This window comes from Ptychodera flava (genome assembly GCF_041260155.1).
Source record: "Ptychodera flava strain L36383 chromosome 3 unlocalized genomic scaffold, AS_Pfla_20210202 Scaffold_26__1_contigs__length_13983176_pilon, whole genome shotgun sequence".
Lineage (NCBI taxonomy): Eukaryota > Metazoa > Hemichordata > Enteropneusta > Ptychoderidae > Ptychodera > Ptychodera flava.
The window spans coordinates 2,034,951-2,058,015 of NW_027248280.1; the positions used below are offsets into that span (position 1 = coordinate 2,034,951).

Consider the following 23,065-nt stretch of genomic DNA (forward strand, 5'->3'; position numbering starts at 1 on the left):
CCTCATGCTCTGTTTCGTATAGCGTTATGTTATTGACCATATTACAGTATTCCAAACTTTGTGTGTTCAAGAAATATCTAGGGAACAAGAGTTAAACGTGACAGTTCTATGCAATGTACAGCGAAGGATTTGTGCATTCTCGACCGTTCATCTCTGGCTGTCTTTTTCAAAATATGGAACACAGTGTCCATAGTTTTTTTTTTCTAAATTCCGCAGGGCATAAAGAGTGATAACCTCTGTAAACGCATATTTGTCTCCAATATGCATTCCAGTGTAACCTACAATGACCACTTGTCGTTAGGCTCAATACACAATTGATGAGTTCTATGAATCTGGGTCACCGAATGTATGGTTGTGTATTTTTGTTTTGATGCCAAGAAGTCCTCTCGATGCATTTCATTGGCTATATTGAATTAGTTCACAGTACTACAAAACGTTTCTTCAGGACATTTCACTTTCCAGCAGCGACAAAAATTCTGAGAATGCGCTGCACATAGTTCATAATCATCTTTGATGATATTCAGTGAGTATACCTCGGCCAAAATTTATCCTTGATAAAATAAAAAAAAACTAAAACACAAGCGCAACGGGCATTGCATATAGACTTGATTGCCTTTATGTCCACCCTAACAAGGCTGACCAGACAACATCAACCAGGAGGGATTGCACACGATTGTTGACTCTACAAAGTGATTTTAGAAATGTTCAGTCGCAGTGCAAGCTATTGTAAAAGCAAGATTTTTTCCTAATTCAAATTTGACATGAAAACTGTTTCCGATTGTTGTTCATTAATGCAGCTTTTTACTTTCGTTTTCTCTGTGGCTCATCAAACCTTCAGCCGTTACATGCGCGTATAGTTGCCTTGGTCAATTCTTAAACAAACACTTAGTGTGAAACCACGCCCTCTAACCTCAACGTACTTTCTGCAGAAGTCTTACTTCATTTGTAAAAAAAACCCCACATTTTACTAGAATAGATCGGCTACATTTTTCTTAAATTTGTATTTTCAAGATGTACTGCCGATGAAGAGAGTGAAAAGCGATATTTCTGGATAACGTTTCGTGGTGAAGGTTATTCTGCAGTTTCCAAGGCTTGGTTTTTCCAACAAAGTCTTTCAAAATTTGTGTCACAGCGCAGACAGAAATTTCTTAATTGGCCTATTTAGGGCACAAATATTCATAACCTCGGTAAATGTCTGGATATCATGGAAATTCATATCAATGCCAACCACTATGGTAATTGACCTTGGCCTACTTAGAAGGTTTGACCAATTGAACTCTACGTGTGAAATCTGCTCAGGTACAGCCGACACACATTCTTGTGTGACCTGAGACGACCCGTTCTCCTTGGCCTCTCCTTCTCTATTATGATGCAAATATGTTCTACAAATCAAAGGTCCCCGGATTTATGGCTTGGCGCACTTTCGTTTGATTGTCTGAAGTTTTCTTTTCGATACATAGCATCGAAATTATTCTATGAGTTGACACAAGTGCCAATATAAATCGTCTCACCTCGGACACCACATCAAGAGCGATTTTGAAAATACGCTGGGTATGAGTAGTAACGAACACAGGTGATGCAGTTTACAGTGTCCTTCGATGATTACCCATCGATCAAATTTTTGCACATGATGAAAACAAAACAAGTAAAATATAACTACAATACACCATAAATAATCACGTGGTGAAATTCACTTGTATAATAAGCAACGTGGGAACATCCAAAACGAGAGACTGTACACTTTCAAATGGTGATTATGAAGGTTACTGCCTGAATGTGGTGTGATTATATGAGTAGTTCCATAACATATGTCGTATGGTTGCAGATGTAGTCGTGAGTAACCAGTGACATTAGATGTAACTTGTCGTTTTCTAATGTTACAGCTGGCATCAAAACGTCTGTCTCAGATACTTTTGTGACGGTAAGATTCCGTTGCTTTGAATTTTATTTTCCAATCGCTACATCGACCTTCAGTCAGTTCATCTGAATATTGTCGCCATGTAAATTCTCAAACATAAACTTAAGGTGATGACACGCCCTCTGACCCAGTGTAGCGGTGACGTCGATATCTTTTGCGATAACAAATGCGTGGATGTGTTTGGTCTGAGCTGATTTTGGAACTTTGGAGAGTTTCGGTAAGATAACTTCTATATTGTATTCTTCAAGGCTGAGTCTCCTTGGCAGGATTCCTCCTAAATCTTATTCTTATAAGAAATGGTAAAACGACACACCGGATGAAGCAAAGTGTTATCGCTTTCAAGGAGACACATTTGCCCTGCCACATAGGGTTATTGTAATAGACATGCTGTAAGTATCTTCATACACGCTATTGATATTACACGCATATTTCATAGAAATGTTATTTTGTCGATTTCCTTGCTAACGAAAACCCGCCCATGCATATTATCGCTAAGAGTTATTTGCTCTATACACCTGACGATGTTGTGTGGTAACAAGGAGAACAAACGGTATCCAAAAATGTGATTAAACACCGTGTCGAGCCATTTTCTTAGCAGTCAGCGCAAACACATTAAAGCAAAAAAACACTACGTGGCTGTGACCGGTTCGATGCACATAAGAGGTTGGGTATTCATAACACTGATTTGCCCCTGTGTCGGTATACATTACAAGGATTGGCATTCACCTATTGCGGTCTCATCGCCATTTTCGTCTCTCTCAAATTTCTAAACGAGTCGTGTTTCAGTTGCTGGTCAGCACTTGTACGTTCGCCGTCTCCTTTGAATAGCTGAGGACAACGAGTTTATCAACTCACCATACTTTGACCGTGGAAGTATCAAGCCATCCAAATACCCTGGTTTACTTATCTGCGACGTCTGAGTCTCTACATGCAGGTAATCGTGTGCTTTCAGGTACCACAGAGATACATTACAGTCAGTTAAATAGTTTTTTTTCAAAACGTTTAGCAGACAGGCACAAAATATAATGGGCATGGGTACAGCACTGGCCGGCAAAATCAGCATCAAACGTGTATGTCACTCTCTAAATAGAGATGTGTGTTTTTAAACGAGCTACAAGTAGCATTGCACGGCAGACATCCATTCGATTCAAGAGAAGAATAATTTTTATCTAGAAGTTGTGTGAAGATTGTAAGTGAACTTGGCCTCACAACAAAAAGAAAATCCCCCGATGACCAGCTCCTTACATCTTCCTGCCAGTCGAGCAAGATCCGATAAGGTAGGCAACAGCCTGACCTTCAAATCTTTTTTGTTAATTGTTCCATAGACCCTCGAGAAAAACAGGGTCTATGATTGTTCAAAAACTTCTCGAGTAAAATATAAATGATCGAATTGTAATGTATAGTATTCTGTACCAATCTTCTGATAGAATGCATTCTATGACAAATTGGCAGCCTTGAACGCTAAAAACTTACGAGTACGGCAGTGCCTATACGTATAAATGTTAAAATGCGAATCAAAATGAAAGTGATAATACAAAAATGCAGTGCGCATGGCACTAGTTGTGGCGCTTCCTGGAAAGTATGGGCGGAATGCAGTTCAAGACGCCGTAGTATTTCTGATAATGTGAAAGAGCTCATGGTACATTCTTACATCGCAAACTATTACGTATTCATGAGGCGAAACCACCGTTTGGATTCTGGCTCATTCGGATGGGATACGGCGTCTCAAAAAGTCATAGTTCACCGGCTAAATTTAGGATAATATCACGGCAGATTTGTTCCCTTCTAGCAACTGCATGTCAAAAGATAGGTTGGCGTATGGTTGAGTAATTTACTGCAACGCTGTATATTTGCTCGACTGTCTAGTGACCAGCTTCTCAGAAAACTTCTTGGTTAATCCTACCTGCCACGTTACCGGCCAAACTTTCAAAGTTCATGAACTGTGGCACCTATCCGACAACGGTACTCCACACAAAGTTGGTACAGGTAAATGAGCAGCCAAACGCAAAGTGCAGGATAGGAATCAGTCAAACAGGCAGAGACTTAATCTTTTATTCGATTTGCGAACCCGAATCAATAACAATAATACATGACTAGTACAGTAACGCTACACAAAATCGAGTGAAGGTCGACGACTTTACTTATAAACATAACAAGATAACTGCAGTAACTGATCACGGCATGAGCCTGAACTGTATAGAAAACGCCACAAGCAAACCAAAATGGCAATGGACTGTGACATGTGACTGATCACGTGCTTGTCTTTTTTCGATAGCTGGGCCGTGGAGGGCGGGTTGCATATCTCTGCCTGTTTGACTGATTCCTATTATATTAACATATATCAGTCGACACAGGTAGGCAGAGCTCTACGCAATATAGAGAGAGAAAACATACAATTATTCTTGGAGCTTTTAAATCAAGAAACGCTGGAACGACTAACTTCATCGTGCTAAAGTTCTCCCTTGTTGTGTATCTTCAGAATGCTGTCCGTATTTATATCAACTTCATCAATGCTTTAAGTGATCCTTAAAGTGAACATATCGATTTTCTCCCAAGATGATAAAGAAGAATTGTCACCTCGACAAAAGTTGATAATGTGAACAGCTAAAGGTTGCTATTCTGTTGACAACGGTGACCGTTTCCATACAGGCTCCATTATTTGTTACAGTCAAACATACCTTTCTGGTCAAATATTAGAACGTACACCTTGTTGAATTTTGAATGCCTGTTTTGACTAGATCTTTCACGCACATTAGCTATTGTTGTACGGATGTCGGTGTGCCTGTCTGTTGCTACGATATCTGTGGAAATGCTGATAGGCTCCGATGCAAATCTGTTACATACATTCTGATTGATTTTGATTACTGATGACGAAATCTGAGTACCTGTTTTTGTTCCTATCTCTCTCATAATTAAACCTAAAACGCGTATTTAGAAATACAATATTCGCAGAATGATTGCATTATACACGATGAATGTTGCTAAAAATAGTCATTTGACATATATTTTGATTATTAAGCTGTTCAATGTTACTGATATTGCTCATATCTCATTAAAGGCACTTACACTTTGGTATATATACTAAAATTCAATCACGTGACCCTTGATAAGTTAACATTAAACAGTTTCGTACCAGCTATTTGAAAATTTGCATCTTTAATCCTTATAAAATGAAGCTGTATATCAATTGTGACCACACAACATTTTATGAACCTTGCAGATAAACTCACAGCGTATGAGTAAACGTAACGATTTAATCATATCGTTGTTTACGTCAAATAATTAGTAATTTGCGCATTAAACTGTCTTTGTGAATGTTTCAACATTTTGCTAATTTAGCCCAAGAACGGACACACTTAATTCGATGCATATTGTCAGCGATATTGACACTAAGATAACATAGGCATGAAGTCAGAAATAAAACCGACTATGTCATTTCATGGACGCAAACTGCGTATTCTGAAACACTGGCAAATTTTCAGTTGACACCTAACATCTCAGTGTAAAATTTATGGCAAATTTATCTTCATTGCAGGGCTAGTAATTGTAAGTTGCATCGACTAGGAGAGTGCGTTACAACAATGGCAAGAGCCGAGATGAGCAAACCAAGTAGGTGAAATCATTTATATTGTCAAGCAATGCTATGCATTTTATCATTTTTTTTATATTTCTGCTTTCTGATATGTTAGGGTGCTCAATGTTTGTTTCGTCGCTCAGTATTGATACTTGTACATATAAGTTTCCAACACATTATAGTCATTGCGATAAACCAACGCCCGTTTAGACAGTGAGCGAACATTGGCATGATTTTGGAAGCAGACAAACAGTAAGGACATACATTTAATCCTCATCATCGAGGCATTTACAGGAGTCTGAGGGGTTTATATGTAATTGGTTCACAACTGTAGACAATACGGCGCACAAGAATGAAATAATGCCATCGGTAAATTTGCCATGTATCCTTCTCAGAACTATTTGTTTATTTTGATATACTCTTGCTAGGAGTCGTTGCTATAGGAATCTAATGGTCATTTCTCTATATATTCTTTTATATCATAACAGGTAAAATGGCACAGAGCATACCACTCTGCTATCCCGACAACTTTAAATGGGACAGAGACAATGGTGTTCTCGTCAAAGGAGGGTCGACTCGCAGTAAACTGGTCGTGTGTGAAGATGCGCTGGAAATCTTACGGTCCATTGACGGCCCAATCTGTCCAATAGCTGTCACAGGACCGGCAAGGACAGGGAAATCATACATAGCCAGTCAACTGATCGAACCGAGACCAATAGACTGTGTGTTTACAACGTCCAATAAAATGAAAGCATCTACAATGGGTAAGTGGAAGTGTATTTTACACAGAGAAGATTATCTTTGTCTTTTATATGAGACATTTTGTTTGTAAACAGGTCGGAGGTAAACATGTTTTCTGCACCAAAATTTGATCATTAACTTTGATATAGCCAGAAGATTCTAACCGTTGCTATGATAAATGTGATGGCATGACCCTTTGGATGGTGTTTGGGAAGTTTATGTCTGATCTGCATTATACTTTCTGTTTTGCCTATTTCAAAAAAATCACCAGGCATATGGATGTGCACTGAGGTGTTCAAGAAGACTCTAGAAAATGGAACAGAAGTGACTGTGATTGTTCTGGACACTGAAGGCCTCGGTGCGTACGATGCGTACAAGAGCAATGATATGCAACTCTTTGCATTGATGTGCCTGCTGTCTTCACTTTTGGTCTACAACTGCAGAGGAGTTATGTCAGCCGAGGACATCAAACAATTAAGGTAATTTTGTTTCGGAAATATAGACCACGAAATAAATTGATTGCAAAAACAACGTACAGTATGTATTTATTGCAGCATTTTACAGTCAGTTTAGCCTCTCAGGACATTCTGTCGGATATTGTTAAATTCATAGAAAGCCTGTACTTCTGTGCTATGTTTTCATCGCTTGTCTGCTGTGCAATCACTTCTCCTTAGGTTCGACTTGTTCGCTGAGGCTTACTAGCAAACTAGTGTGTAATATTAACTATCGTGAATGTTTTCTGCAAATATTATTTGGCATGTACTTGTCTTAGGTAGAACCTGTGAAATACATAATGACTGTAGAAACTTTGAATGTAGTTGATGCAAAAGTTAATTGTGGTCTAGCATTTCTGACATATACCATGATCATGAAAATCTTTCGCTCTTTTGTATCGACGTTGGACAGAAAGGTTAAAATGTTGGCCCACATTGAGCAAAAAGGCAAAAGAACATAGTAATAGGGCGTCAAGTTGCCTCACAAAGGAATACGACGGCCCTTCATAGGAAACCCTGTGGCTTTCGTTCTGAACATTGCCCAGTGTTTTCTGTTACGTTAGCTATAACTACTAATGTTTGCCGTTTACGAGATGCAATATATATTGTGTCTCCGAACATCTGAACAAGAACCAAAGGCACTTGCCTTGATCGGTCTCTTTATCGTTTGTAACAACTAAATGCTTGTACTCGCTTTAACAGCTTAGTGGGAACACTTGATAAAGTCCTTCAGGGAAGCAAAGAAGGAGGTGGCAGCAAATCGCTTGCTACAGACTTCATCAACTTCTTCCCGAACTTTATGTGGTTGATACGTGATGTGACATTGGAATTTACAATCACGAGAAAAGGAAAGGAAGAAACTGTTGGGGCGAAAGAGTACATCCTTCAAGAGGTTAGTGATACTTGAAAAAATATGTATACTCTAACAGACCTTTGAACCACATTGTACATTCACGCTTACCATCAAGGTCTGTCTCAGGATCGTGTTAGAATATGCTAAGAAAATGTGTTTTCTGGTAATATGTCTTCAAAACAGTCACTTGCACTTTACAACAGCTATTAGTATGGCCGATGCTAACTCTAGAAATCATTAATCTTCATCTATTAATTAATTATTGGGTGTTTAGTAAGTAACTCAGTTTCCTGTATGATTGGTCAACTACTGATGACAGGCAAGATGAAAAATTGACAAAGAGTATAGTCCTAAACAGTAACAAAGGCATGTCACTAAAATTGCGTGTGTTCTGATCGAAGGTTATTCTCACTCAATTTATAGGTGCTAAAAATAGAGAAGGAAGATTACAGATCCGATGAGAAAATTAAGGAAAGTAATCGTCTACGCAGAGTTCTGTTGACATCATTTCCGGTGTTTGACGCCATGAAACTTACCATGCCATCAGGTGATCCCAAAGTGATGTCCGTGATGAATAAAGGATTTAATCGAAATCGTTTAAGCCAAATATTCCTCGATGGCATTGACGAATTCGTCTCGAGATGTGAATCACTTATGAAACCAAAGAAAGCCTGGCCCTATGTCGGAAATATCCACGGCAAACGTAAGAGCTTTATATACCTGTGTCAAAATCGCTGTCTACTAGGGACCGTTGATAATTGGACCATGCTCATAGCGAACCTCCTTTCACTTGTCTTCCCGCCCAACACAAACCAAACAATCCAAAAATAAAAGACAGACTACGAAGGAGAAACCCGAATTTCTTTCGAACGTTACAGATTGCTGAAATAGACTAGCTCTAAGTTTAGAATTTTGAAAGATGATTGAATAGCAAATGAAGATAAAAGAGAATCCGACAAACGATGAGTACAGGGCATTTACTCGTATTCCACTCCGCAGGGTGGCATACAGATACAAGTGTGCAAGTTAACTCGTGGAGAACAAATTACGGTTTAATCTTTACGCAATTACGTTTGTTCTTAATGCAGACCCTCTCGCAGATTATCAAATATGTTCTTGTGAACACGTAAAATTGACGGCTTGTGGAAAAGGCTGTTTAGATTTTATGACTATATACGTTTCATGACCATCATTGTAAATGTGTGCGTTGTTACAATAAATACATGTAATCCTTATGCGGAAAGTATATCTTGTGTTGGTAATGCAAAGAAAGCTTCATACCAGCAGTACATACATTCAAAAATCCTACATCAAAAGCGAATTTGGATTTATTCCTCTTCACAGAGTTTGCCAAGCTCGTCAAACAGTACGTCTCAGAGTTCGCCATCAACAGTGACGAACTATTCATACACTCCGCTGTAAACAAAGTGATGGAATCTTTGTTGAATGAAGCAGAAGAACTAGCATTCATAGAATATCGCAGCGCCATGGACAGTTTCGCCAAATCAGCTCTTCCGTGCCCCAACCACGAAATCCTTAACAAGCATCGCGGCTGTCTCTTCAAGGCGATGAAAGTATTCAGAGACAACACACAGTACATCAACGATGCTGCGCTTCTGCACAGCCACACGCATCATCTTGAGGTATGTCTTTACAATTTTTTTTTCGATCTATTATAGTAACACCAAATTTAAATGTGTTCATTGACACATGTTTGAAATTATCGCTACTTTTTTTGTTGTTGCAGGCCTTCGATGTATCTTGAAATTGTATTTAATTCATAATATTTTTCTACCTTTCACACAGTGTTCCTATTTCCCTCCCCATTGTCAGTGTGCTTGGTTCATTCTCGAAACTTGTTTTACCTACATTCTGAGTTTAAATTATTTTCTTTCAATGTCCATAAATGTTCATGTCTGTGCCTTTATACACCTACCTCACTCTGTTCTGGTTTGCATGCCTATCGATTCTAACCCCTTTAAAACACATTTTTACATTCTCTGTTAACATTTCTTAATGCAGGTCTGTCATCTTGTCGTTTGTTTATTGTTATAAGGAACGGATAGCGTTGTTCAGTAAAGACAGCCATGCATGCATCAGTGGGCACCTCCAAGTAATATTGGAGTCCAATGACAAGAAGTCCGATGCTTTTTGTAAACAGCTGGTGAAGGAATTGATCGAGGAGAATGTGCGTCCATTGATCACCCCATTTGGCTCGCCGAAGCCGTCTGCAGATTTGAATACTGCTATCCAGAAGGTGGAAAAACTGTACAAAGAGAGAGCAAGAGGTCCACAGATGTTACACGTCTATAAAACACTACTGGCTGAGGTGTGTGAGTTGACAATTACTATTAAAGAGACCACTTTTTTTTCGAAGAAACTAGTCTTGTCATCAGTAACCCATGAATGATGAATCATCACTGGTGATGGTATGACGAGCACATTCAAGACAGCGTTAGACATTGTCTCAGTGTCTGACTTCCTGAAATTGACCATAGAGCGTAGATTAGGTACAGTATATGCAGGCATATCAAGTTATGATAATGTATTATCTATTCTTCTCTATTGTACCTCATAACGATTGAACTTCGCATTTCAGGAAATTATCAAGTTTACAAAAGCCGCTTCCAAAAGCAGAAGCAGTAATGAAGACAAGAATAAGGAACTAAACAGAAGTACCAAAATTGATGTGCTGACCATGGAAAAAGAAGAATTAAAGGTACATGTTACACATAGGTCTTGAAATACCAAGCCACAGGACAAGAACAAAAAGATTGTCCTCCGAAACAACAATGGTCCACAATGTATAAATATTACAGAAAATAAATTATGCCATAAAACCATTGATAGACACCTTTACTGGATTTCAGTTTGACAAGTTTCATGATGAAGATTTGTTGTGCAGTAACAATTGTGAACCAAACGTTCTGTTCTAGTTGAAGCCAGCCGTAACAAATTAGGGCCATAAAACTGGCTTATATTTGCAGTTGTGAAATAATCTTTTTGAAGATTTTTTCAGGACACTGGACTACTGCGCAAAATGAAAGCACAACGCTTAATCAGTGAAAAGTACATTCATACTGTATTCCATACTGTATTCCATACAACAGGTACGCTGCGGAAATTAATTGCCAAGCGTTTTCGGGCCCTTGTCATAAGCTGGGCAGAATATCAATTACTTAGCATTATATGTTGAGTTTCAAGAGTTTGATTTAGTGTTTTTTAAAAATATTTTACCGTTTAGAAAAAGGAAGAGTTTAAACAACAGATCTTGGAAACGAAACACAAGGTTGAAGAAAACATCGTAAGTACGCCAGTGACGTTTAGCAGTCGATGATTTAGTGAAACCATTAAAGCACTGTAGAACATCATGTGGGAATTGAAAATCTATGGAAAAGGAGTACCTTAGGGCTATTACAGCACGGATTTGGCATAGTCATAGTCCTGATCATTGCAGACTAAACACAGAGACACTGTCAGACTAGGTGTAAACAGACACTTGCATATATTTTGTCAACAGAACTATATAAATACCGTGCTGATAGAGAAGTGCACATTCAACACAAACTGATGTGTGCTACCCTGTGTGTATGCCTCTTTCTTCTTCTTACTCATGTCATTCCATTTCGTTTCCCAAATCCAGCGGAAGGCAATGCAGGACGACGTCGCCAGACAGCAATCCCAGTCCTCAGCTGACAACAAGGAGAGACATGCCACCGTGTCGTCCCAAATCAAAATGCTGTTTAAGACTCACGCTGGATTGGCCAAGGAGCTGCAAAACATAAATGCTGCACTGGAGAAAGAACACCGAACGTCCATCAAACTGCTGAACAAGAAAACACAGATGATGAAGCTGTCACACTAGACGAGCTATCGCATGCTAACATCAATTTAACGTGACTAATTAATCAGGCACGACAAACGACAGCCTCGTCCAGTGTTGTTAATTTTGTACTCTTTTAGCGAAAGGGCTTAGTAGAAATATTCTCTCGAGCAACCTTCCATTTTGAAAACAATTATGTCAACGCTACAGTTGAGATAAAGACATACATATCGGTTGCGAGCAAAGTTGTACAAGGCTACATGGAAGGCAATAAGATTAGGAAATATTTCTAATCAATTGTCCGAAGTGACTATTGTGCCTGTCATTTCAAGCCGCAAACGCGTGCCGAAAATTGAGCTCACAGACGTGGTATTGAAGTTCTTGACGATACATTCATATGCATCTTTGTGTTTGGTCGTGTAATGTCTTCTCAAAACCTCTTTATGTTATATGCTGCCATTGAAAGACCGACATATTTACACAATAATCTTAGGTCATCTTTAATGAGAGTATGTTAGTAGATAAATAGCACCATAAAGATATGTTCATATTAGTTACAGGCCATAAATAGTATTTGTTATTGTAAGTGAATAATCACGTGTTTCCTTTCAGATGGGATTTTGATTCGTTTGTAAATATACTGTCATAAGTACTTCTAGACCCAAACAATTCAACCCCAAATGTGGGGCGAATATATGAAATTACATTTGCTTACATATGGTGAAAATTAAGACCGATTAAGATCTTGATATACTCACCAATATGTTAAGTAGTCACCAGTGAATGTAGATACATTAGATTTATGTCAGTACGCTTGGTATATGTGAATGTAGGACTTGTATATTTGGTAATATTTACAATGCTATTAAACTTATAATATAATATTTGAATTCTTATCTCTCCGCTGATGGATGTTAAGTATTGGATTCAGAATGTGAACTTAGGTAACCCGAGCGAAATGAATCAAACAAACTAGGGGTGGGCGGGCGTTGGTCAAGATCGGTCGAACTCAAAAGTCGTTCTCCAAATTTTACCGACCATCACTGTTAACCATCGCGGCCTTCCTAGTCCCTTCTTCTTTCGGCGTAACCAAGGGAAGACATGTCATTATTACTCACCTTTGGGTATATAACTAGTACTTATGAATGTTCATAATTAACATTCACAATGGCAGAATGATTCCACTGCGTTGTAAGGCTTTTGATAATATAATATTTAAAGCCTTTACACTCCTCTCAAGGATATTACCATTATGTTAAGTTTTGGATCAGGATGTGAATATTGTCCACTTCCTGCTCTATCTTTTCTTATGTTTCTCAAACCTCTACTATATCTCCAATTCTTACCTTTTGTCAGATATCCCATCCCTTACCCCTAAACCAACTTCTTTACAAAGCAAAGGCTCGGCTTGTTTGACAGTGACATGCGCTTTGGCCTACTCTTCGGATATTTTTCTGAGGTACCGCTGGACTACAATAACATTAGGTGGGTCAAACATACCACGCCTAGGATCGGACTGAATTGCCTGCAAATTCGTGGATAATTTAGATACCATATTTCTGGCTGTCTTCACCCGCAATCGCTTCGGCCACACAAACGGCAATTAACTTACTTGTCCCCAATACCGGCAGTTTTAATGGTGTACTTGCGTCTTTGCATCCTTGTCCTTGAAAACAAGAAACCGCAAGATATCCTCTATCTCAATCAATGTGAAATATTTATTGTAAAAACGTTTGTTTGAAAATAAACTGCATTTTTTCCTCATACTTGATATTTGAACTCTTCCTGAGCAAACTACATAACAGATCTATACGTGCATCAGCTGAAATTCAAGATCAAATCACTGCAGTTATTTTGCTCTATAATCTATCCAATAAATAACGTGTACCAGATCATTGTACACCTCTTCAGTGCACGGTGACCTACACACAAAACTACCAGTCGAATAAAGTTACTCTAGACTAATACTTGACTATGTTCCACTGGTAAGAATGCTCGCTGTTTTGCTCATCATCAGTTTTCAATACGTATTGTCAAATATTCAAAATATAAGTGCCGTCCACCTTGATGATTTCGATCATCAACATAAAGTAGGTTTCTGAAGTTAAAAAAAAAGGAAAATAGCATTCGAGGTAACATGGCGAGTTTACCATCAATCCATAATCTAAATTTTTTCACACCGCATTAACGCCATTATGTCTTGTAATAACTGGTGTTGTTACATTCGGAACCTTAGTTATTGAATAAGTGGTATTTATTCATTGATTTTGAACATAATACAAACATGTTATATTTCGTATGTACCAATATATTAGGCTTTGTTTGCTTATGTATAATTATAACACTGCTGCTATTTCAGCTTCCAAGTACCACAGTATAGTTTCTCGTTGTTTCTTGCGCACTCTAAGGAATACCACCATGTGTTAAAACGACTGTAAACGTTTGGAGCGCATCTGCTGAATCGAAAACGACAGTCAGACATAGATTGAATACATTCATTGCCGCTAGAGTAGTGTCAACAATACGATCCCCTTTGCATTATGCTCGATAGATTATAGAAATGATCTTACAACAACAATGAAACCCCCACACGTGGTGACACTTTGTCACTTTAAGTTCTTCATTCAAGATTCGTTATTTATTCTTATCCCTGGAATCCTCCACTGTAATTATAAAATTATAACATTCGCCCGCAAATGAAATGTAAATACTGTCTAGACTCGACCCTACTCCGTGAATAGCTCTATTATTTTCAGAGCTTGAAATCGTAACCATTGAATACCAAAGCATTTGGAGTAAACATGGAATAGCTTGCGATGTATTCATGCGAGAAATACAAGTACAATGGCATAAAAACAATTTACATTGGGCAAAAATGGAAGGAAAGCATTAATAAACACGTAGAGCTAGCTACAGTGACAGGTGGTATAATTCCAACAGAGTTACCTGGACTATGTTTAATGAATGGCATTCGCATTTGCCATGTTTACATTCCGACAAAATATTTCAGAGTTCGATGCACACAGCGTGTTGAGAATTCGTACGGCATGGTGGACACAACAAAAGGCCTCTAAAATGCTCTGAAATATGGCTATAAATTTTGGTTAACAAGTCATGAGTATGTGACCTCCTCTGAACTCTGACACGCTTGGCAGGATTTTAAACGCACCTGGATACCAGCCACCTCATTCTATCAACATAACACAGTTGACGCCGAGTGACCATCGGGTGTGACCTTAACAACCCCTTTTCATAAGGTGCAGATTAAATGATATACAACTTAGCTCAATAAACCAGGCGTCACCGGATGTATGGTTGGTATGCTTCGTCGTTCAATCACCGGAAAATAACTGTCAGGTATGGCATGAACATTTACAAGTCGCTTCATTTAGGATGCCACTTCTTCACAACGACAAGGTTCTTTTTTAATATGTGCCAGATATGAAGAGTATCAAACATTGTGATGATGAGCTATAATTTCCATACATCTATTAGAAAATAGTTCATGATCGAGTAACAACTGAAAATTAGGCGCAGTAGACCGTGCACGTAGACCATATGATATTAAATTTATAGAGTGGGTGTCAATTCGGTTCCACAACTCAGTGTTTCAGACGGACACATTGCAAGAAAAAAACAAACGATTTGCTTGATTATGACGACATATTAAAAAGTCACCGCGTCATTGATAAATCAAGGTAAACAAGTATTGGGTGCCTTTTTCTAGACCGATAGTTGATAAGCTGATTACAATTTACCTACGATACCGTCTTTTCCAACAAACTCCGGTCGAATACAGCGGAAATCCACAAGGACAGATTGCCCATATTTTGATTATGTCAGTAGTTTCGATTCATGAATTGTCATTTACATTATGAAAGCTCTGGTAGTCGTAGGCTGGTTTCCGTTTCCGAAGCTTGATGTGAAAACGTCTGCTTTTCATGAAAGCGTCCCATTGCTTTAACTTTCTTAGTTTTGCATCGTGACCTTCAGCCGTTATAAGTATAGACACAGTTGCCTGGCCGATTCTAAAATAAACACCAAGGTGACAGCACGCCCCAACCATATGTGGGTGTGATACCGATATCACCAACGATAATCAGCAGCTCTTGACGGGTGGATTGCACTAAGGTGGATGTCTTAAAGCCAATGGTTGACTTTCGGAGAATTTCAGTTAGGTTACTAGCCTCCATTTTGAATCTTAGCGTCTTCTAGAACGGTTTCCTCTCAGATCTCAACAGTTCAGAAACGGTATACGACGGACAGGATGAAGCAAAGTGTTCCTGCTTTCAATGAGTTATTTTTGCCCCATCAGGAAGAGCTGTGTTATCATGCTGAAAATATCTTCATGATCATACACTCATATTGTTGTGTCTCATAACATTCACTCTAACGAACACATGCTTGCGAAGATCACTGAAAAGTCAGCTGTGTTAGGCAGCTAATACTAAGGACACGCACGCTTGAGACAGTTATGGCCGAAAAGGAAACCGTTTACATGTATATGCCAAACTTTATTACTTGTATAAGAGAAAGGTTGCACGGCCTTTGTCACAAACTGCATGACGGACAGCCGCTCAACTTATATAAAAAGTTAGTGCTATATAGGAATCATAGCAAAATTGAATATGGTTGACAGAACAGCTAGCGATACACAAAACCACCCATCCGTCAATCGGCCTCGGAAAATGCCCTGCTATTATCGGGGAAGACCCGAAGGGATGTGGCATCAGTCACGGCTACTACTGCTATCTAGTGAGTCAATAATACAAGTTCAATATGAGTTTCAAGGTGTTACTTATCCGCTTATTTGCGAGTCATGCTGTCATGTAAATACATGACAAACTGAATGGCTTCTGTTACATTAGCAACATAAAGAAAGAGGAGATACCCGTGTTAATCTGAAAAAGAAATTATCCAATTCATATTCTGACGATACAAACTTGTGATTACCAATTCATCAGGCTCCGTCACTGTGATGAAGAGGGAAATTTTACAGACGCCCGTTTGATATTTATCCTGATTTATGGCAGAGACACGCTCTTTATGCTACCTGATGCCGGAATATTCTGAAAACTTGCATCAGAGCAGCCAGCGCGCAAAATTTCGCCTGTTGTATTTTGCGTGTTGTATTGTTTGTGTTGTCAATTGGTAGCATGCGGCTGGCCAACAGCGAAGTTCCTTGTCTACAAATATTCCATCTGGGGCTTCCAGTATAGCAAGAAATGTCGAGTTCAGTTCGTAATTTGTATGAGAATGTCTCAAAGTTAATCTGTGTAATTCAGAAGGGAGGTCACACTAGTTATTTTACGTACTAGATGATCCACCAGTAATTTTAAAGGGCATGTGCTGGCGATATGACCTGAATATATTCGTGTCGCATAGTTTTCCATGGAAACGACAGTAGACAAACAGGCTCAGGCGTGTGTTCCAGCGGCCACGACTTGGTCGAGCGGTTTTGACTGTGATGTCTTCGCTAGGCGACTGAGTGCCTTACGTTGTGAGTTTGAACCGGATCGAAAATCTACTGAATTTTAAAATCGAAATTAATTTATCTACGCAGTATATAATTTCAGGTGTCAGTAGGCTCATGATAATGTGTACAGATAATGACATTAGAATACACACATTGAAATGAGTACATTTACAACTAGTGTGAGTACGAGGTACTGAAAACGACATCTTTAAGCTTTGAAGCTGATACAAAGAGGGTCTGGGAGTTTCCGTCTCTAACTAATACAATATCAGCGTTTTCCCACTTACACTTCTTTCGATTTAGCGCATTTACGTAATGCTGTAAGCACACAGAAAATTGGTAATTTCAGCAGAAGTATGTGTCATAATTTGCTCTCACTGATATTAATTGACATAACTTTTATTATGATATTAATTGACATAACTAATATTATTGTCTATTATTGTCTATTATTGTGACATTGTGTCAGACTGTTATGAAGTAGTTTTTTCAACATTTGTGTCATTATAATTATTCACTGTTTGCTGCCTACAATTTAAATTATTTTAGGTTCAAAATTATCAACTTGCAAAAGTGAAGTATAATATTATGTGATATAATCATTGAAACATACTAGACATATATACGCAAGTATTTGAATAAAATTATGAATAATTTTTAATAGGAAGGATAAATTCATAATGCAACAACTGTGATGTTGGAACGTGATAAAATAAGAAGAGCAAAAATGGGCTGTTCGCGCTCATCGTATGACATTTAATTGACAGTCAATTTTACCAGAAACAACAGTTCATCTTAGATAACATCATCGGGGACAGATTAAAAACCCCTGGTGACTATGCCAGTACACGGTCCCTCCAATCACGAGGTTGGAGGCCTGTGGTCTGCAGTTTCATGAATCATTTGTCAAAATGATACTGAGCTTGGTATGAACACGTCTGATTCCATCTCTTGTTCATGTGGTCATTCCACTGCTTTCCATTTATCAGTGTGACTGCTTTTCCCCACACGGATCTAGACGTGATAAGATGTCGCTATGGAAGCCTAGTATTTACTATTTCAATACTGATGATAGTGCAGTAAGATCACTGCCAATGTATGGAAAAAGACTCGGTGTAAATAATAAGAATAAATAAAACTGCTGTATAGCTTCTCTACTAAATTTTAAACCTACACTTTACCGACATATTGCTTTGGTCTAAAAATTTCATATACTTGTAGATTAAGCTATGTGTTAAGTTGTTACAAGTCAACAGTCAAGAATCGTAATACTACACTACTGTCGTGGGTATTTGTCAGCAGCCTTACGTCGTTAAGTATCCATTTTCATTCTGTAGAGCTATTCACACTTCGTATTTCCTGTGTTCGTTTAGGTTTAGGTTATAATAACTGTTGTCTTTATACATTTAAATGAGGTTGAATTTCTTCGAGCGCGATGCTATATATGTATAGACTCGAAAGACAGTAACTGCTTATTAACACTACACTAGTTTGATAGGGATTCTCTGAATTTAGATTTTAGTAAGTTCATTTAAGTAGCTTTACGGTAGATACGTAAATTTGATATTACATCTGTTATTCAAACAATGACAGACAGCACTCCTGGCTTTAACGGCAAGTAATTGAATTTTGTCGGTTATATTAAATGTGTCACTTTGGATCAATCTCGATGGATGTTTTTTGCTGGCGGGTTACGCTGGCTTACCCTTTCCTGACACCTGGTACCATTATCAGCAGTGCTTTAAGATACAACTTATTTCACAGTTACTACATGTATTTATTTCTTGGACCTATTCATTTACCTCTAATGATACTGACTATTAACTTGTTATGGTTTCATTTGCAGGACTTAGGTACCGTTCAGTTTTTACGGCCGGGGGGGGGGGCCGGCAAAATCCAGGGGGGGGGGGGGTCATCGTAATTTTGGAATCCGCAAAGGGGGGGGTCATCGCTTTTTCACTGGTAGGAAAGGGGGGTCACCACATTTTCAAAAACATAATACCAACAATAAAGTTCACTTTATGCCATGGCCATGATCGACCCTCTTTACCGGCGGGCCGCCTCCGGCGGCCCACTACAATAAATATACATTATGTATTACCCATGGCCCTCTTAATGGGCAGACGCCTTTGGCGGCCCACTCCAATTAGGTTTACTTCATGCAATGGCCATGATTGACCCTGCGGCGGCCCACTACAATAAATATACATTATGTATTACCCATGACCCTCTTAATGGGCAGACGCCTTTGGCGGCCCACTCCAGTTAGGTTTACTTCATGCAATGGCCATGATTGACCCTCTTTACCGGCGGGCCGCCTTTGGCGGCCCACTACAATAAATTGACTTTATGTAATACCCCACGGCAATCTTACTGTAACATTCCCAATTGAAGCCGCGGCTTGTATTAGAAACATTTTTGAGGGACCCCTGGGATCACACACTGAATAATGGTAATGGCCGCGCCTTCAGCGGCCCTGTCCGGTAAAGTCTACTTTATGCAATAGCCATGATCGACCCTCTTTACTGGCGTGCCACCTTTGGTGGCCCACTAGAATAAAGTTGACTTTACGTAATGGCCCATGACCCTCTTAACCGGAGGGCTGCCTTTGGCGAACCACTCCAATAAAGTTTACTTTATACAATGTCCATGGACATGAGTTGTCTATGGAAATGAAGTTAAAAATTGCCTTACAGTCGTCCTAATTAACAGACGTTTCAATGGATGTGGCTGAGAAGTTTGTGCACTGGCATCGAATAAAGTGCGCCGCGTACCGGAGTTCAAATCCAAACCATGCAGGTAAATTTGACGTATTGGTTTTGGTATTTTTCAGGGGGGGGGGTCATCAATTTTTTTCGTCTGACAAAGGGGGGGGGTCATCTTTTTTTCACAAAAAATGCAGACAAGATTTTGCCGCCCCCCCCCCCCAGGCCGTAAAAAACTGAACGCTCCCTTACTGAAAAAGTACAGATAGTAGGACAGACTCTGGTTAACGAGCAACCATTACAAGAACTGTTTAAGAAATACCATCTGTCAATAATGTATGTAAAATACTTTGTTTCATTATATTTTCCTTAGAATGACATAAGAGAAGGACCAGAAGTTGTAACCTGTAATGATTGTTTTAAGTATCCGACCAAACTTTGAATCAAGGTACTTCTGAAAAAAGTCATGATAATTCAGGACAGGGCATCTGCAGGGACATCGAGATAAAAGGCAGTGACATATAATGACACATGATGTTCCTCTATTGCGCAACAGCAACTTCGCTGTTGTGATTCTACACCACTCATCAATTTATCGTAGCTGCTTTATATCAGAGACATTTTGCTTTGAAGTGTCAATTGTTGGTACGTTCCTACATCTAGGGCTTCGAAAATGTGACTATATATAAGGTAAGTTGAAAGCAAAAATCGGGCAGTTAACATTATCAAGACTATCATCATGTGGGCGCAGAATTCAACGTCTTTGCCTCTAGATACAGGCCATAATTTGAATGCTTAAGCTGTCCAGAGATGTAAGTAAAACTCCGAGGCCCGCAGGGCCGAGGAGTTTTATGGCAAACTGTACCGTTAAATCCCGTAAACCGCCGACTACGAGTTCGCTTACCGTGTTATACCACGAATTTGCCGAGTTTTAGAGCCTTGTTTGCACGCCGAAAGTTTTTATTTGTAATTTTAGTGCAGTGCAAGTTGAACTTTGGCAGGGAAACATTGACGCGTTTTGACACCTTGTTGAACGAAAGTATAAAAAACTAACCCATGATTGGATAAAACAAAGTTGACATGTGTTGCTATTGTAGTGCGATGACGTGGTTGCGCCCTGGTTTGATTTGAATTGTATGAATTATGTTTGATTGATTGGCTGGTTGAATGAAGTGAAAAGGCGTTTGCAGATCGACGTTTAGAGTCACGCTTTGCTCATTTGGGTCGAAAACTTTGAGCAGCATACACGCAATTGCCGAGTCGCTCTACGTATATCGATATGGTGGATTAAGTACAAATGAAAGCTGTATCCGGTGCACTACAACTACCAAAGCCAAAGATGGAAAAGAAAAGTCCCCCTGTCACGCCAGTGCTAACGGCCACAATCGGAAGACCAAGCTACACAGCCACGTCAGAGAAAGGCGCAACAGAAACTGCAAGTACAAAAAATACGTGTAGATCCACAATGACTGTGGTACTGCGTGTGTGTTTGCCTGTAGCTAGATTTAACTTTACCAAGGCGACTGAAACCTCTACATTCAGTGTTGATAGCTGACTTTGAAATCTTAAATTTCAGCTTCGAATGATCGTGATAACAATAACCTTAACACAGAAGTGATATTTGCAATCAATACCGTTATTTCACAGTGACCTGTAATTGATTTGAGAGGTACAGTCGTGCAAAATTAATTCAGTCTGGTGATTCTTTTAAAGTGTCTTACTCTGTACTTAATGGTGAAATAAATTTCTTCGGTTAATGTCTCGCATTTGTTTTTTTTACTCGTCGCCACGTGACTTTCTTTTGTTTAAAAAGTGTCCATTTTACAAGTTCCTTTGTTTAAAAGTGTCGGATTTACTAGTAAACCGGACAGTTTTTAACAAAAGAACTGTCCGATTTACTAGTAAATCGGACACTTTTAAACAAAAGAACTTGTAAATCGGACACTTTTTAAACAAAAGAAAGCCAGGTGGTAATAATAAAATATTCGGTTATGGAAATTAGAGAGCATGGTTAGAACAATGGGCACGAGGCGGAGAGGTGGTATAACAAACAAAAATGTAAGACAGGCAACTTACACTGACTGTACAGTTTCAATAATGTTGAATATGTATACCGTCGGTATTCCTGTGACAGCACTGTTTCCCGTTCAGATCTGAAATGCAGACGTGCCTTTATGGTAACTGCATTATAATTCTGACACATGGAGGAGTTGCTACCAAGCTTCATTGAGTAAGCAAATGTTTGCTGGGCAAAACAGTTCTGGGGGCTAGTACACCTTTATAAAATGACGCCAATATAACTGCAGGCACATAGCGACAACAGATACCAGCGATATCGGCTCGTCGCTCCAAAGTAAATGACAAGAAGTTAATTATTAGCTGAAATCAAATCCCCACTGAAGACACTAGAAATCCCGAAACTGAAAAGTTTTAGCAGAGCCATTTTAATTTATCTCTTGACATCCGTACCAAGGCGAATCCATTGCCAGCAAATCTGTCTCCCCATCTCGAAATTGACCGAGATAAGGATTAGTGCCATGTTTAGGTGGGCGTTTTGGGGCATGGCTCTTCATAATGAGTCTGTTGGTAACGGTTGCGCTCGTTCGCATTACCTGCGTAATCTGTTTGCTCTCAAATCACGCTCGGACTAAATTATAGGCACGTAGAGTTCGTTTCAGTTTCGTTTCAGTTATGCCATGGCAAAACTCGAAGGAAAAAAGGAAAGAAAGAAAATATATGAAGTTCATCAAACAGGAGCTTGATAGGTAGATTTACTGAAGTTTTGGGGCCATCTAAGCGTTCTTTATGATAATGATTCGGTTACCGACCTCTGGCGCCGTACATAGTGGAAGTAATCATCAAAAAAGTAATGAACATAGTATAAATTAAAAATAACCGAAATCGGTAATTTCGTATTAAAGTTGACGAAACTGTACTTTTCGGAACATGGACGGAGGAAAACGGTCAGGAAAATAATTGAGGCTGATTTTCACGGAGGGTTCTACCTTGCCGTTGCTTTAGTTGTCACTCTAGCGCCAGTATGAATTTTCAATCGGTTAGCGGCCTTCTTTTATGGGGTGAGAACACCGCCAAAATTATCTTGAAATCTTTATTTAAACTTATCTCATCATTATTATTCCATTTATTTTGGTGATTTGGTGATAATTATGTAAATATTTTGTCATTATTATGCAATTATTTGATCATTATTTGGATATTATTTTGACATAATAACGAACCTATTTGGTAATTCGGTTGTTGTGACATTATTTGGCATTGATGTCTTGATTTGGAACTTATTTCACAATTATTATGCCATTATTTGGTGATTTGGTCATTTTTATGTCATTATTTTGTCTTTATTTTTCGATTATTTGGTCATGATTATGACATTATCTTGATATTATCTTGACATTATTATGAATTTATTATGTTAATTTGGTTCTTTTGCCATTATTCGGCATTGATGTCTTGATTTGGA

The 23,065-nt window shown here is 38.8% G+C and overlaps 1 protein-coding gene across 1 annotated transcript; it reads left to right on the top strand.

The window, feature by feature from the left end:
- The first annotated feature begins 5,355 nt into the window (after positions 1 to 5,355).
- Positions 5,356 to 12,293, top strand: LOC139125890 (guanylate-binding protein 2-like). The gene is made up of 10 exons (XM_070691974.1): positions 5,356 to 5,527; positions 5,981 to 6,256; positions 6,505 to 6,712; positions 7,430 to 7,619; positions 8,004 to 8,283; positions 8,925 to 9,223; positions 9,637 to 9,909; positions 10,180 to 10,299; positions 10,825 to 10,884; positions 11,224 to 12,293. The coding sequence occupies exons 1-10, from the start codon at positions 5,500 to 5,502 to the stop codon at positions 11,443 to 11,445; spliced, it is 1,956 nt and encodes a 651-aa protein (XP_070548075.1). The 5' UTR covers positions 5,356 to 5,499; the 3' UTR covers positions 11,446 to 12,293.
- Positions 12,294 to 23,065: the final 10,772 nt, after the last annotated feature.

Coding starts and splice junctions, on each gene's coding strand:
- LOC139125890 (XM_070691974.1), top strand. CDS start 5,500: ATGGCAAGAGCCGAGATGAGCAAACCAA. Junction 5,528..5,980: donor AGCCGAGATGAGCAAACCAA/GTAGGTGAAATC, acceptor ATATCATAACAG/GTAAAATGGCACAGAGCATA. Junction 9,910..10,179: donor ATAAAACACTACTGGCTGAG/GTGTGTGAGTTG, acceptor TTCGCATTTCAG/GAAATTATCAAGTTTACAAA.